General features: G+C 24.9%; 4 protein-coding genes across 5 annotated transcripts; 2 read left to right on the top strand and 2 right to left on the bottom strand.

The window, feature by feature from the left end:
* Positions 1–442: 442 nt before the first annotated feature.
* On the bottom strand, positions 443–3,663 carry LOC112597985 (60S ribosomal export protein NMD3). The gene is made up of 9 exons (XM_025344272.1): positions 3,526–3,663; positions 3,151–3,436; positions 2,958–3,092; positions 2,694–2,802; positions 2,465–2,615; positions 1,710–1,852; positions 1,483–1,634; positions 765–1,060; positions 443–702 (listed from the first exon to the last, which is right to left on the bottom strand). Exons 1-9 carry the CDS (start codon positions 3,567–3,569, stop codon positions 504–506), a joined length of 1,515 nt encoding a protein of 504 aa, XP_025200057.1. The 5' UTR covers positions 3,570–3,663; the 3' UTR covers positions 443–503.
* On the top strand, positions 3,631–4,048 carry LOC112597987. Its single transcript, XM_025344274.1, has 2 exons — positions 3,631–3,795; positions 3,866–4,048. The coding sequence occupies exons 1-2, from the start codon at positions 3,631–3,633 to the stop codon at positions 4,028–4,030; spliced, it is 330 nt and encodes a 109-aa protein (XP_025200059.1). The 3' UTR covers positions 4,031–4,048.
* LOC112597986 (putative uncharacterized protein DDB_G0274435) lies at positions 3,971–9,897 on the top strand. The gene is made up of 6 exons (XM_025344273.1): positions 3,971–4,188; positions 8,047–8,345; positions 8,415–8,602; positions 8,658–8,736; positions 9,191–9,352; positions 9,415–9,897. Exons 2-6 carry the CDS (start codon positions 8,052–8,054, stop codon positions 9,823–9,825), a joined length of 1,134 nt encoding a protein of 377 aa, XP_025200058.1. The 5' UTR covers positions 3,971–4,188; positions 8,047–8,051; the 3' UTR covers positions 9,826–9,897.
* Positions 9,898–9,969: 72 nt separating this feature from the next.
* On the bottom strand, positions 9,970–13,738 carry LOC112597958 (glutaredoxin-2, mitochondrial-like). Of its 2 annotated transcripts, none has more exons than XM_025344223.1 (4): positions 13,558–13,738; positions 10,403–10,624; positions 10,231–10,335; positions 9,970–10,152 (listed from the first exon to the last, which is right to left on the bottom strand). In XM_025344223.1, exons 2-4 carry the CDS (start codon positions 10,538–10,540, stop codon positions 10,054–10,056), a joined length of 342 nt encoding a protein of 113 aa, XP_025200008.1. In that variant the 5' UTR covers positions 10,541–10,624; positions 13,558–13,738; the 3' UTR covers positions 9,970–10,053. The 2 variants fall into 2 exon arrangements, with proteins under 2 accessions (XP_025200008.1, XP_025200009.1); XM_025344224.1 differs by having other exon boundaries at positions 10,403–10,523; positions 13,558–13,734.
* Positions 13,739–14,864: the final 1,126 nt, after the last annotated feature.

Here is a 14,864-nt window from a genome sequence, read left to right as displayed (position 1 = left end):
GTTCTGGAATATTTATAGAATATAATCACATTGAATGGATTATATTATAATATTAATATATCTATATTGATAATAGCTATCTGAAAATATTTTTAAAATTTAAAAGTTTTATATAAATAAGTTCATTAATTTATTTACTTGATATAGTGTACAGTGTAGGTACACTATACGATATAATATAATTTATAAAATATTAAGGTTATAGATTAATAATTTTTTATAATTTTTATTAATTAATCAAAACAATTGACCTTATTTTATAATATTTACATTTATCAATAATGATTAATGTACATATCATGGTATAAAAATATATTAATTTATTTAAATATCAAAAATTTGATAATAATAACTGAATACTATTTATTGTTTTATAAAAAACTTTTCCAAATGTAAATATTTAACAAAAGTTTAATTATATACTAGAATGAAATATAATAAATCTTGTAACAATGTGATTTTATTAAACACTGTAAATTCATATAATGAAAAAAGAAATTTTTTTACTCATATACTTCCATTACATCATCTTCATAAATACACAAATCTTCCATCATCTCTTCAAGACCAATATGTGGTGCATCATCATCATCATCATCTTCCACAGCAGATTCAACATTGACATCTGGATTTTTGTAAATATTAATATTTTGCCTTAAATCTTTATCCTCTTCCAAATCGTCCATAAATTCATCCATGTCACTAAATATTTATTATTAATATTATTAAATTTATAATTGTAATTATTAAAATGAGATACTGACTTATTATCACTTTCAAAATTGATTTCTGTATCTGTGGTCATTCGTTTCAATTTCCAGGTACGTTTGCGATGCCTTGCACGGTCACAATAATTTTTCTTTATAAGTATTACATCTGGCAATGATGTTTTCGGCAATTTATCAAAATTGCTATCATTAACATTACTATCAGCAATAGCATAACCCAAAACTGTGTCCATTGGTTTTAGTAAGTGTCCTAAATGTGACCGGCAATGTATAGTGTCTGTTGTCAATCCCAAATCACAAGATCTAACCACCCATACATCAGCCAACATATGCTAAATAATACATTTAAATACTGATTTAAAATCAAATATTTTAATAATAAAAATTCTTAAAATATAATGAAAATAATTAATAGTTTATAACTGGCAATTAAAAATTTACAGTAGTAAATTTAAATCTTAAGTTTGAACTAATAAAAATGTTTAAATATGCTTATGATGAAAAAAAGACAGAATTATCTAATATTAATAAAAGCATATTTTATTTTTTTTTTACTACTTAAAGCTATTAGATAACAAATAACTACTATCTTATAATTTTAAATTAAACAATTATTATAAGGAAATCAAATCATTATTATTTATTAATAAACAAGTAAATATGAAACTTATCTTAATTAACAAAATTGTTTTGACTGACAGCTTTTATTTCTTCATTTTATGAAGAATCATATTATGACTATTAATACACTTACTTTGTATGAAAGCTGGCCTTGACCTGGGAATTGTACTCTGTCTTTTTCCATGATTGGTTCAATATCCATTACAGTATATTCTGTTAATTGTTTACTTTTGAATATACTTTGAAAACTATCCCTCCAATATGCAGAACTACTCACCTCAGCCACTAAAAATAATATAATCTACCATTATAGTATAGTTATAACATAATTCCAAAGAATGGAAATATATCAAAATTTACATTGGGCGGTAGAAGGATCAATCAGCTTAATAGAGTTAGTTACTCTATATACAATACAGAGAGGACTGATTCCTCCTAATTGCTGACTAAGTCTTTTAGACAAGCAAACAACACTATCCTTCATGACGGGAACAATTTCTACGCTAGAAAATAAAAATAAATTTAATTTTTAGAAGCAACTCAAACTAGATAATAATCAAAAATTTAAATTACTGGTGTAAAATCTCTATATAGGAACTAAATAATTCTCTGTATCTGATAAGTATCATTTATAATTCTTTAGTAATGTCTTATTTTTAATTAAAAATTTGCCTTACAACACATATTTAATTAAGGCAACAAAAACCTTATTCTCTAAGTATGTTTTACCTAGCAGTAACACTAATGATATTGCATATTATATAGACATAAACTATGCTGTTTATGATTGAACTGAAAAATATCTTAATAAGTCTATTGAGTAACTAATAATTAATTTTGAAAATTTTATTTATTGATTATATTAATAATAATTTATTTATAAAAATATATACTCTATTTAATTTTACAGTTAAGGATTTTCAACTTATTATACCTTATTTTACTTTACACATAAAATAATTAATAACATTATAAAATATAATTTAAACTAGCAGATCTCTACCACTGAAAAAAATGACATTAAAAAAAAAAATACAATTAATAAAATAGAAAAACTTTTTTTCTACCATATCAAGAAAGATTATACACCAGTACCTTGATAGTTACAAAAATACCTGTATGTGAATTTGTAATTATAAGTATTACTGTGAATATCATGTGATAACAACTTTTTAGAATGCTGATATCGGCAAGGCAACACAGCAGACATGAAATCCACAAGCTTACGAGCTTGTGATTCAGTTGAATAAAAAAAATCTAAACCATCTGAAATAGATAATAAAATATTAATACCAATAATATTTTGTGCTATTTAGAAGTAATTAAAAAATTATTATATTTTACTTGATTCTGGTTTTATAGATAATGTATTTTGATGTGCCTTATGTTTCAACATTAACTGTTCTAAGTAATAAAATGTTTTCTTGTTATCTGATTTTTGTCGAACTTGAACCTATGATCATAATTTTTATAACTTTTAATACTATATTAATTATAATAATAGCAGGTAATAGATATAAAAATGTATTTAATATCAAAATGATCAATGATAATAACCTTAAAAATCAACTTAAAATTTTATTTTCATTAATTTTATAAGATACTTACTAAAGCACGCCAATAATCTTGAGCTTCAGACCTATGACAATCATCACACATTTGATTTGCAATAGTAAATTCAACCACAAACACTTGCTGAAGAGTCATGCCACTCATCACTTCTCCATGCACAGTAAGTTTTACCTAAAATTTAGTTCAAAATTTAAGATCATTTTTTATTATTTCTACAATTTATTTTAACCTTAATACGTTTGGAATGAGGTTCAGTCCAAATAAATCCAGCATCAACTAGTTTCACTTTATTCAATGCTTTAAGTTTACGCAAGCATAGTCCCAACAGTTCCTTAGATTCAAGTGCACAGGATATCCATTCGAATGGAGGTTGTAGATATCGTTCACAATTACGACAAAATTGCAATGTCCCTTGTTTGGGTATATCTTGTGTGATATCTACATGTATACGAAGACAAGAAACACACATGTTAGCCGGATTTGGCTCCATAGTCACACCACACTGGCAACATAATCTATAATAACACAAAAAGACAAAATTGTAAATAACTGCAAATTTTAAATTTATTGTTAGTTTTAAGGAAATGGGATAAGTGATACTTACATTTTGGCTATCGTTGACGGTACGGAGGTCGGAGCGTAGTCCATTTTCGAAATTTGAGTTACCTTAGTTTAAAAACAGTAAAGTGAACATGTGAGTAGCGAGTCAATGAGCACGTTACCACCAGACACTTGCCACTCACCATTAAAAAGTAAAAAACAACAATTTCGCAGCTCGATATACGATATTGATAATAGCATAAATAATATGATAACACAAATATACAGTGCGCTCATTTATGATCGATATGAACAAATCATTGTGGTTCTATTGGTAACGCTTATTTTGTCAGTTTATGATGTTTGTTTACTAAGCAACCGCATACCTGGTTTGTCATATATAGGGTCCGAAATTGAGGAATTCATCGACCATTCTGCGCCTTTTAGAATTTTGCTGTTGGCTGTTACATTCTGCGTCTGTTACCGTCTACCGGTTACCGAGTACTGGGCACCGGCGTCTGACGACCGGCTTTCGCGGCAGTTTACTTGATCAAGTACTTTTAGTTTAGGGTTTACTCAGTTTACACTTGAAGATTTTTTCGTTTTCTGTGAACCGTCATTTTCCAAGGGATCGGCCGATCAGCGGTTACTCCGCATCAGGCTCGTTCTAAAATTTTTTTTTTAACCTTTTTCACGGTTTGGATGCCGCTCAGTGAATTCTACTAAGGTGAGTAACAATTTAAAATCAATTTAACAGCAGTTCAGTTTATTTTCTTATATACACTACTTATGTATTAATTTACTATCCAACGTGTATTTTGTACTAAACTCTTCTACATGGTTTTGTTGTTAATCATTACTATACTACATGCGTTTTTAAGTTGAATTCAAACGAACGTGTAAGTATGTAATGTTCATCCCACGCCCAAGTATTGATAACTTTTTTAATCAATTGTCGATACTTAATTTATAAACATTAATAATTAAGTTCATGAAAAGTTAATCATAATATTGTATTCAATTCAGCAGTGGATCGTCAAATTTCATAATAAACGACACAATCTCATTATTCATTTTAATTTTAAGACATTTTTTCAAAATTAAAATTTAGAATATCTAAGATTTAGTAGGTACAATTGTCATCAAGAATAAAAATTTGTGAGTTGTTAAATTCAATTAATTAATTATCCATTACATATCTGTATTCCATTTTCATTTATCTAAAAATTATACAAATATCGAGATTCCATTTTGTCATTCCTATTTGTAGTGATTATCTGGTGACTTGTGCTCAAAGGTTTGGAAATGTGCAGCATAATGTTAAAGACATGTCTCACTGTTATCAATGACTAATGTCTTATAATTGTTTTTTGTCAACTATGCCTATTGAATATTACTTCTCATTAATACTTCACAATTTGCAACTTATCCATACCTATTATATTTATTAGTATAGTTTATATCTTAAAAAATTGATAATTTATTTTTATATTATACCTTACCCATGTAATATCTATGCTTTATCACTGCTTAAAGGTTGGACTTGGTCACTATTAAAATCCACTTATACTATTCATCCTTGCGCTATTACCTAGTACCTATTTTGTTTGTTTAAACTGTATGTTTTAAATATTTACAAAAAAATAAGTTATGTTTTATCATTTTATATTGGATATATATTATTTTATATGATGTATAATACTTAGTATATGTTAGGATTTAGAAAACATTTTTTGTAGTTAATGTATTTTAACATGATTATTATTATTGTATTTAATATAATTTGGCATAATAATAATTCAATACTTAAAATCAATTTTAAGGTTGTTTGTGCAAACTTATGTAAATTCTCTCCGTTTCATGTTTCAGTATTTTTCACTATTATTAGTGATGGGCATAATTGAGTAAAAATAATAATCGATTATGTAACTGAGAGATTTTTCACTAAAATTATAGTAACTCGACTGGTCGAGGTATCATATTTGAAACATTTTTAGAATCCTAGGCCCAAAACTGAACAACATAAACCAGCGGTTCCCAAACTTTTTTTTCCGCGGTGCCCTTTTAGAGGCACCAAGTTAGCCACGGTGCCCTGCTGTATATAGCATGAAAGATAGAACAATAAAAAATTTTCACTTAATATTTTATTTTAAGTATAATATAATTTTCAAAATATTTTTAGTTTTTTAAGCTTTTAATTTTTTTTTTTTATTAATGTCAATAATTTATGAATGGGTAAAAATGCTTGAAAGGTTAACACTAAGTAATAAATAATTTAATTCTCAGTTGAAAATTATCAAAGAATTAGTTACATTATTTTTTAAGCGTTAATTCTATATTTTGTATTTGAATATGAGTTCAAAGTTTAAATTTCTATAACAAATATTTACCTGTAGGGACAACTATTTCTTCCTAGTTTTTTTTTTTTTTTTTTTATTTGTATTTTTAAAACAAATTACTGTATAATGAGGTACATAAATTTTCATTAAATGTTAAGTTATCATTTTATTTTTATTTCTTTTAACTATTTAAAGAATTGATTTTTTTTTTAAATGTCAATAATTAATTTATATGATCTTGATATCTGCACAAAATTATTAAAAACCTAAAAACATAATTTTTATATAAGTATATTTAAAATTATAAAAAAATGTTGTTATTAAATTTTTAATTTATAAGACCATCTTGCTCAAAATCTATTTTCGCATAAATGGTTTATCATTGATTAATCTTATACTATAACACTGACCTGCTTGACACCTTATATATTATAAAACAATAACTTCTTGCCTACCTAATTTAAATATTATTTTGTATGTCTTATAGTGGTTTTGTTCTTTGAATTATAAGTAATAAATACAATACCTAAGTATATTAATATATTAGGTACTATAATTACACTAGTTTTTTAATATTTAAATTACTACATATTGCCATCAATCACTATAGAATGCTTACATCTCCTGTTTTAAATAGTAGTGAAACCCTGGATACTATGATATAATAAATGGCTCATGCTATAGTACACAAGAACACATCGGAACGAATCGGCTAAAAAAATTATTCTTGTCATAAATTATAAAAATAATTCATAGAGCACTCATTTTTTGTGCTCCAAGCAGTCATAGAAGTATTAGCTATTTTATTGACATGTCGGTTATTAATATATAGTTGTTTGGAGCACATAATGTGTTAAGTCAACTAATAACTACTAAATTGACAATTTAATATAAATACAGAATAAAATAGTATTGTTGTATAATCAAATAACCACCAATCCTCATTAATAAGTAATTGATTAATTTTATTTGTGTAATAATTGTATAGCTCAAATAATACAATATTTTTTCAAATTTTTTTTTATATTAACATGGTAAAAAATTAAAAAATAAATTTAATTTAGATAAATAGGTTTATTTTTTATATAATATGTACCTGTAGCAAAATTAATATTTTTTTACATATGAATCTTATTAACATTTTGTAGTCAACTTTATGTGAACATCACAAGCTACCACTGCTAATAGTAATTAATTATTTGGCATAATTCTAGTTTAGCAACCTATCAACTATTTTGAATTTTATTTTCAAAATGAGTGTTTTTACGTGCTTTATAAGAATGTAAAGAGAAAAAAATTGTCCCTTGAATTATTTTTATAGAATCAATATTATTACAAAAATTAAAATTTGTGAATGAAACCCCAGTAATATTTTTTTTCTTTGAAACAATTATAAAATTGAAAATAGGCAGTTATTAAAGATATTAATACATATCTATATAATCACATCAAAACTTGACCATTGTAAAAAATATCTTGGTTTATCTTAAACAAAAAAAAAGACTACCTATATTAAATTATATTACCTATGAAGACGATATTTTTTTATTTTTATAATTGAGTAAATACCTACTTCACATATTGCATTATATTAACATGTTTAAATCATACAGGATTTATTTTATTATTTACAAGACATAATTTTTGTACAAAAATAAAATATATTTAAGAAATGCTTTTGTAAGTAAATAATAATTTAAAATAGCTATAATTAAATATACCAATTCAAATATAAATTATTAGCATTAAATAATGACATCCTTGTGTTAAATAAAATTATAGCACAAACTTGGCACTTAGCTGTATTTTATTATTTAACCCACCCACTAGATTTATAAGGCGATCCAATTAAACTACTTAAAGTGTATGCTCAGCAACACTGCTTGCATATGGTCAAAAATCTAAACCAAGTATACTATTTTGAAGAAGTTTTACAAAATAACCATGAGTAAAAACACAGTTGATGCTTTGATTATAATAAGAATTGCTAAACCTCACAGATGCCAATTTCATTTTTTGACTATATCACACAATATGATAATTGATTCCAATTTTAACAGTTATTAATTTATACTACTTTGCTTAGTTATTAATGTACCTAGTTTTGCTCTATCTTGCAATAGTAAAAATATCAATAAAAAACATAGGCCAAATTTTTAATTAGTATAATTATTAATTACTTTATATTATATAGATACTATTACTAAGCTAAAAATTAATTTTCTTAACAATATGTTATTTTTCAGATACAATGGCAGTTTGTTTTATTTGTGATGTTAAATTGTATGGGGAACGAACACGCGTGTGTTCAAGCATTACACCGCACACTAATTCACCGTATCCTGAAAAGATAGGTGAACTTGTTGGAGAAGAATTTGTCATTATTGTAACTCCCGCTGATCATATGTGCAAGAAATGCACATCTCTTTTAAACCATATGGACAAGCTCGAAAATGATTTGAAACTTGTTAAAAATGCAATGTTAGCATCTGTACAAAAGAAATATGGATTAGTGCCTGCTGATCAGCCTGTTAAATCTGTTAATGTAAAAATTTATTTTGTTTTATTGTATGTTCACTTCCAGTAAATCTAACTATTTTTTATTTTATCTTAGATTGTTAATGGGCACTTACGAACTGATGACTTAGAAGTTGGTCAAAGAAAAGTTCCTAGTGGTTTGACAGTTAGAGAACCATCCTCTAGTAGTACTCCGTTAAAATCAAAACAAGACAACGCTTCTAAAATGAAAATTTACAAATGTGGTTTTTGTACATTCCAATCCAAAGATCTTGGTCATGTTCGGTATGTACATTATATAGTTTTTAACGCAAATATTTTATTTTTATTTATATTTCAGTTTCCATATGCGTTCTCATTTAAAAAAAAAAGATGGTGAGAATTCTAATCAATCAGTTGCAACTAAGACAGTAACCCAGGTAATAAAATATATAATATACAACTGTGCATTTTAAAAAATTTTGCACAATTCACTAATGCAAATAATTTGTTCTAAAATAATTTTATTAGATTTATAAAACATAGTGCGCAAAATAGATATAGGTATATTATTTATATTGTTTTTGAATTTTATTAAAATAATTGTAATATTCTGAAAAGTAATTAATTTAAATACTGAAATTATTTCAACTATTCATTCTGCCAAGATCTAAACAATTTATTGGTTAATTGATGAAAATTGGTTTTAAATTGAAGGATTTAATTATTATATCTTATATAACAATAACTTAAATTAGTAATTTACAAAAATTGAGTTATTAAACACCTTTAATAAATATCTTTTATATCACTAATAAATCATAATGAACCTTATTTAACATATTGTTATACTTTTTTATGATTCTTAAAAGTTGTGTTTTGTTTCAATGTTAGCAACAGCAGCAGCAGCAGCAACAACAACAGCAGCAGCAGCAACCACAACAGAAAAAAAGATTGTACAGATGTCAAGTGTGTTCTGCATCTTATGATAGCAGATTTGATTGCCTTGAACACATTCAGAAGGATCATAACCAACAACCATCTTCAACAACTGAGGTTTAACTAATTATTATTTACAAAATGTTAAAATCCACTATCTTTTTTTTTAATTTTTTTAGGAAAAGGAATCTGAAGCTACTACAGATAATGCACCAGTTTTTCAAACAGATGCATTAAATTCTGCAGATAATCAACAAGCTATAATTAAGAAAGAAGATGGTGGAAATCATTTAATCGACAAAAACTCTATGGACACAAATATGTTGTTAAATGATAATCTACCAGTTGATGATGATTCAACTGTTGCTAAGCCAGAAGAAACACAAAATACTTGTGAAAATATGTCTGAACAAAACGAACTTATGGAAGTTAATCAAGAAATGCCTGTTGCAAATGTAGATATGAGTGATATGGCAATAGAAGGCAATGAATCCGGAACAGCAGATCATTTGGACATAGAATCAATGTTGGCTGCCATTCATAATGATGTTGTCGAACCCCCAAATGATGGCAGGGATGCACAAATCTGATAAAAAAAAACTATACTGTATAATCCATTTTCTTTTTTTATACTTGACATTTATTACATTTAAATTTTTAAAAAAAAAACAGTACAAATAATTTAAGTTAAAAATTTTATACTAGGACATTGAGTTATTTTGAAATAAACATTATTCTCGGAAAACAGTAAACATATGTATATTTATTTAGACTAAAATGTTGTTTCTAATTCAAGTATGTTTATTCTAGTTATATAGTTATTTTTTTAGGAGCTCTTCCAACTTGCCATTTTGAGACATTTTTCTTACATCAGAGCCACCACCAATAAATACACCATTTACAAAAACCCGCGGCACCTATAACATAATGAACCATATTAAATTAATATTTTTTTCTATTAATTTATTATTAATTAATAGTGTCAATAATTTTACCGAACGGGCACCAGTTATTCCTTCTAAAGCATCTTGAATATCATCCATGTCTTCTCTCTTATCTAAATCGATGGATTTGTAAGTAGCTTTCAACTTGTCAAAACACTATTTTAAAATGTAATAAAAGATAATTTATTATTAGTCTTATTGTATAATTATTTAAAATATTTACTTCTTTAGCCATCTGACAATAACCACAGTCCGATTTTGAGAATATGACAATAGGATCATGCGCGATAGCATCTTTAACAAATTGTGTAGCAGCCATAACTTGAGTTGGTGAATGTATTTTGCTGGAAAGTGAACCCATTAGATGAGATATTAGTTATATGCGTTCATAAAAGTGCAGTAGAAAATACAATTGATATGTTTTGTGTATTTGAGAGTAATTTGTCTGTCAACACATACATTAACTAGTTAAAATATTGTAATTGTTGACCTGGTTAACTCAATTAAAATGCATTTTCATGCACTGATAGATCTAATTTTATAAATTTTAACTAAACTATAGAATATCCACAGTGAATAATTATAAGTAAATAACTAATAATATCTAAGAATAACAAATGATACATAATACATACTATTATTGATAAAAATTTAAATAGTAAGTAATAGTCCATAAATATCTAAAGGAGACACCATAATGACTTTGCTTTTAAAAATATACATAACTTATAACTAAGCCTACAACTTAATATCAATAAATGCATATATAAATAGCTAAATTTGGTTAAAATAACATTCACTGAATAGTAGCTTGTCATTTATTTGAGGCTTGGTATAAACAACTTGTTAACTCTGAAAAATTCAGAAAACATTTTAGATTTTTTTTGGTAAAATATTCTTGGTTATTAGTATTCTTGTAAATGTTATGTTATCGCAGTGTAGTTTATTACAGCAATTGAAATATTGTTTACAGGATACAAATACTTTAAGTCATTTTAATATACATATTTTTTTGAGTAATACATATTTACCAACAAGTTAATGATATTTTTCATTATTTAATAAATAAACTATTTGTATCAAGTTATAACATAATTTTGTTTTTTTTTTCTAATACTTGATGTATTAAATACATAAAAACGTTAAGATAATGAAATAACATTTTTAATATTTTAAAGAATTGGTAAACTCATCAGAAAAAATGCATTATACTAAAAAAATTAATAATAATAAAAAAAGAATTTTAATTTTGAAGTAAACATACATAATTCAGTCTTCAAGCATTGGTTGTAAAAGATTTAGTGACAACTGTATTTTTGTAACCAAAATTAGTTATTGTACATGAACAATTCACTATATTGTATTTGTGTATAAAACGGAGACTAAATTATATCTATGTGGCATCTTTGTATGTTAACATTTTTCTTTGAAATTTTTTTTTTAAATATATACAATTACCAGGAACCAGTAATAACACTAATAGGTATGATATCTAGTCATGTCCAGGTTAAGGAATTTATAGCGTGTAAAAAAATACATATTTAATGCTTTAATATACACTTAAAACAACAAAAATAGTGCTAAAAATTAGTAGATACACTAAATAAATAATATAGTATTTAGTAACTATAGGCATTTGGTTCAATTCTGAAACTTAGGAACGACGAATCTAATAATTTTGGTACAATGCATCTGACATTACTTTAAAAATAACTAATGAATGATAGAATAAATTGTCCAATGTGACTAGTGATAACAACCGATAATATACCTCAAATAGAAAATCAAAATACATGTTTTTGATCAAATATTTCAATTTTTGTATACATTATTGAAGTTGTATTGTATATTTCTTTTATTATATAACAATAAGCTTATAGTCTATAATTAATACTAAAATCTGTAAATACACATAAATTTGCAAAATAAAGTTTCTTATACAAAATCAAGATAATGTATCTTATAACTTTGTATCTTACTCTCAATGTTCTATAACATACCAAAAATAATAAGAATTTGCTAGAAATTTTAAGCCTAAGTCATGACTTAACTTATAGTGATAATTAGATACTATTTACTTCAGTCATAAAAAATGTTTACATTTTTAATTAATGTCTTTAATTACCTACCGTATAAACTTATTTAATTAGTTCTATAAGTGTCTCTAATCACAGGTAACTCAATATTTCTTTCATAATTTGACAAATTTTTTAAAACTTCAAATTCTGTACTAATATGGCAGAAGTTAATAATAACAAAATCTCAGTTTCAAAATTAAATATCATGATTGTGTTCTTTAGAATTTTTTACTGAAGTCTTTTGTACCAAGCTTCAAAGATTTATTCCTAAATATAATTAGGTTATAATTACTAACAAAAACTAATTTAGTACTTAAAATGATGTATTGTCTTTGTCTTATTAACGCACATGGCCAATTTGATGTACAGAAGAATTTATTTTACTGTTATTTTTAATATAACAGTGAATTTATCTTTAATCACAGATATAAAGTTAAGAATATAATGCAGGTTTTTCTATATTTAAAAACTGTAGATGTACATTAAATACCCTAGATAATATTCTTGACTTTAAATTTGATAAAATGGTCAAACCATTGTTTAACTGTTATATTAAAACTACACATTAAATGGATTCATAGTAATAAGTTGGTCATGTTATATGTTAATAAGATGATGACCACACACGTGAGTATAATTCCGATGAAGTAAATACAAGTGTCTGATAAATGTATAATACATTAATACAAACAATGTATTTATTACAGATACATACTTAAAAAACTATTAAAAAAATAGTATTTAAAATCCATGTCTATTTAGTTGTTAATTAAAATACTAAAAGTAAACAAAACTTGTTTCACAATTTGACGTATTTATTACTTGTTTGTACAAATTACGGAAATATATTTTCCCAATGGCAACTATCTTGTTATTATACACCTTTAAATTTTGTATGAGTCAGAATATAAACACACAAATATAGTATTAGATTTGTTTTTTTCGTCACTACTTGTTCAGTTGTGTATTATACAGTAAATCTGTTATATTTGTATGATACATCAACAAAACAGTTACTAAGCATAAGTATTAAATGTATTGTAATACTTATTTAATACACTTAAAATTTTTATACAGCAATCTCTGTATTTTTAGTCTAATACAGATGTATAAATTATCTTTAAGTGCAAAGAGTGACATTATACTAATTTATCATTTTTATTTTAATAAATACTAAATAAACTATATCAACAACTTAAATAATTAAATCCGCCCTTTGCAACAATCAAAAACATAATGATACAATTATTACATACACCTTATATTAATGTGCATAAAATATTAAAGTGTTTATACTTACTGATGAATTACGAGAAACTGAGTAATTTTCGAATCAAAAAACTTATATATCGGTCGTTCTGAAACAAATGGCCAATAGGTAAAGACTAAAGAGTAAAGAGCAATGAGCAATGAATATTGAACAATGTACTATAATATTTGTAATTATAAAAATGATAACTAATTACTATAGTATTATGTAATATTATAATAACCTATAATATATTACAGTATTTTATTGTTACAATAATGATATTATCATTTACCAAAATATGAAATGTTAGCTTGCTTGTATGTTAGTAATTTAATGATAGGCGTGCCACTCGGCCCCTACCATGCCAACCATAAAAATATACAATTCACTATGATAAAAAAATTATTGTGTAATTCACCACCGTTTGTTATTAAAACATTAAAACGATTTTAACGATTTATGAAAAATAAATTTAAATTAAAATATTATATTATTATGTGGGTTTCTCACAAATATAAACAATAATTTTTTAGCAAATAGCAATTATTGTTGTATGATAACAAATTCCTACTATTTATACATTGTACATAATACCATTGATTATATATACTATAGTATATATATATATATATATTATATATATTATTTATATATTTATTTATATATTATTATTATATTATATATATTATAGTATATATAATCAATGATAATACTTATTTTATTTACGGTGTGATCACCAAACATGCTTACCTACGACCTACTCACATTTTTTCTTATAAAAATTAATTATAAATATAATATTATTCAGATTCTGATTTTTGCGTTTTTTAATAGATCGTATTTTTGAGTACCAGTTAAAGCTATTTTCTATTATTTATAGTAGTAATTTGAGGCGTTTCTAACTTCTATTTTTCAAATAAGAACCCAATTTTTACTATAAATTATTCAGTGAATAATTTTTTGGAAAACGTTAATATGTATAGCCATTATTACCTAATTCAAAATTAGAACGAGTAGTTCCTCAATCATTGATATATTAAGGGTAATATTTCTTAAAATCTATTTAAAAAAAAAATATAAAATAAATGTATAATTTATGTGTAATATTGAATGTATTATATATTAAACTATGTCACTATGACCATTTTTACAAATTATGAATGTTAATAAATAATTTTTTTAAATCAACTTGACTTCATAACCCCATACCTATACCTATCTCCCATGCCCATTATCATGAACTTATTATCCTTAGTAAATAGGTAGGAGGTACCTAGTAGGTGAACGTGAACACAATAAAATTAACTCAAATATTGTTTTCTAGCTTTGATATTGCAGATAAATAGAACTTCCAT

Source organism: Melanaphis sacchari, unplaced genomic scaffold (assembly GCF_002803265.2).
Source record: "Melanaphis sacchari strain LSU unplaced genomic scaffold, SCAv2.0 Contig44_pilon_pilon, whole genome shotgun sequence".
NCBI lineage: Eukaryota > Metazoa > Arthropoda > Insecta > Hemiptera > Aphididae > Melanaphis > Melanaphis sacchari.
The sequence above is the reverse complement of the archived record's forward strand: the minus strand, read 5'-3'. Positions and strand labels throughout refer to the sequence as shown.

Excerpts from the sequence above, each read along its gene's own strand:
- LOC112597987 (XM_025344274.1), top strand. The coding sequence starts at position 3,631 with ATGAGCACGTTACCACCAGACACTTGCCACTCACCATTAAAAAGTAAA. Across the intron at positions 3,796-3,865 it reads AAATCATTGTGGTTCTATTG|GGTCCGAAATTGAGGAATTC; the intron begins GTAACGCTTATT and ends TGTCATATATAG.
- LOC112597985 (XM_025344272.1), bottom strand. The coding sequence starts at position 3,569 with ATGGACTACGCTCCGACCTCCGTACCGTCAACGATAGCCAAAAT. Across the intron at positions 1,853-2,464 it reads AATTACAAATTCACATACAG|CGTAGAAATTGTTCCCGTCA; the intron begins GTATTTTTGTAA and ends TTTATTTTCTAG. Across the intron at positions 1,635-1,709 it reads TGATCCTTCTACCGCCCAAT|TGGCTGAGGTGAGTAGTTCT; the intron begins GTAAATTTTGAT and ends TATTATTTTTAG.
- LOC112597986 (XM_025344273.1), top strand. The coding sequence starts at position 8,052 with ATGGCAGTTTGTTTTATTTGTGATGTTAAATTGTATGGGGAACGAACA. Across the intron at positions 8,346-8,414 it reads AGCCTGTTAAATCTGTTAAT|ATTGTTAATGGGCACTTACG; the intron begins GTAAAAATTTAT and ends ATTTTATCTTAG. Across the intron at positions 9,353-9,414 it reads AACCATCTTCAACAACTGAG|GAAAAGGAATCTGAAGCTAC; the intron begins GTTTAACTAATT and ends TAATTTTTTTAG.
- LOC112597958 (XM_025344223.1), bottom strand. The coding sequence starts at position 10,540 with ATGGGTTCACTTTCCAGCAAAATACATTCACCAACTCAAGTTATGGCT. Across the intron at positions 10,336-10,402 it reads ATTGTCAGATGGCTAAAGAA|TGTTTTGACAAGTTGAAAGC; the intron begins GTAAATATTTTA and ends ATTTTAAAATAG. Across the intron at positions 10,153-10,230 it reads GAATAACTGGTGCCCGTTCG|GTGCCGCGGGTTTTTGTAAA; the intron begins GTAAAATTATTG and ends ATTATGTTATAG.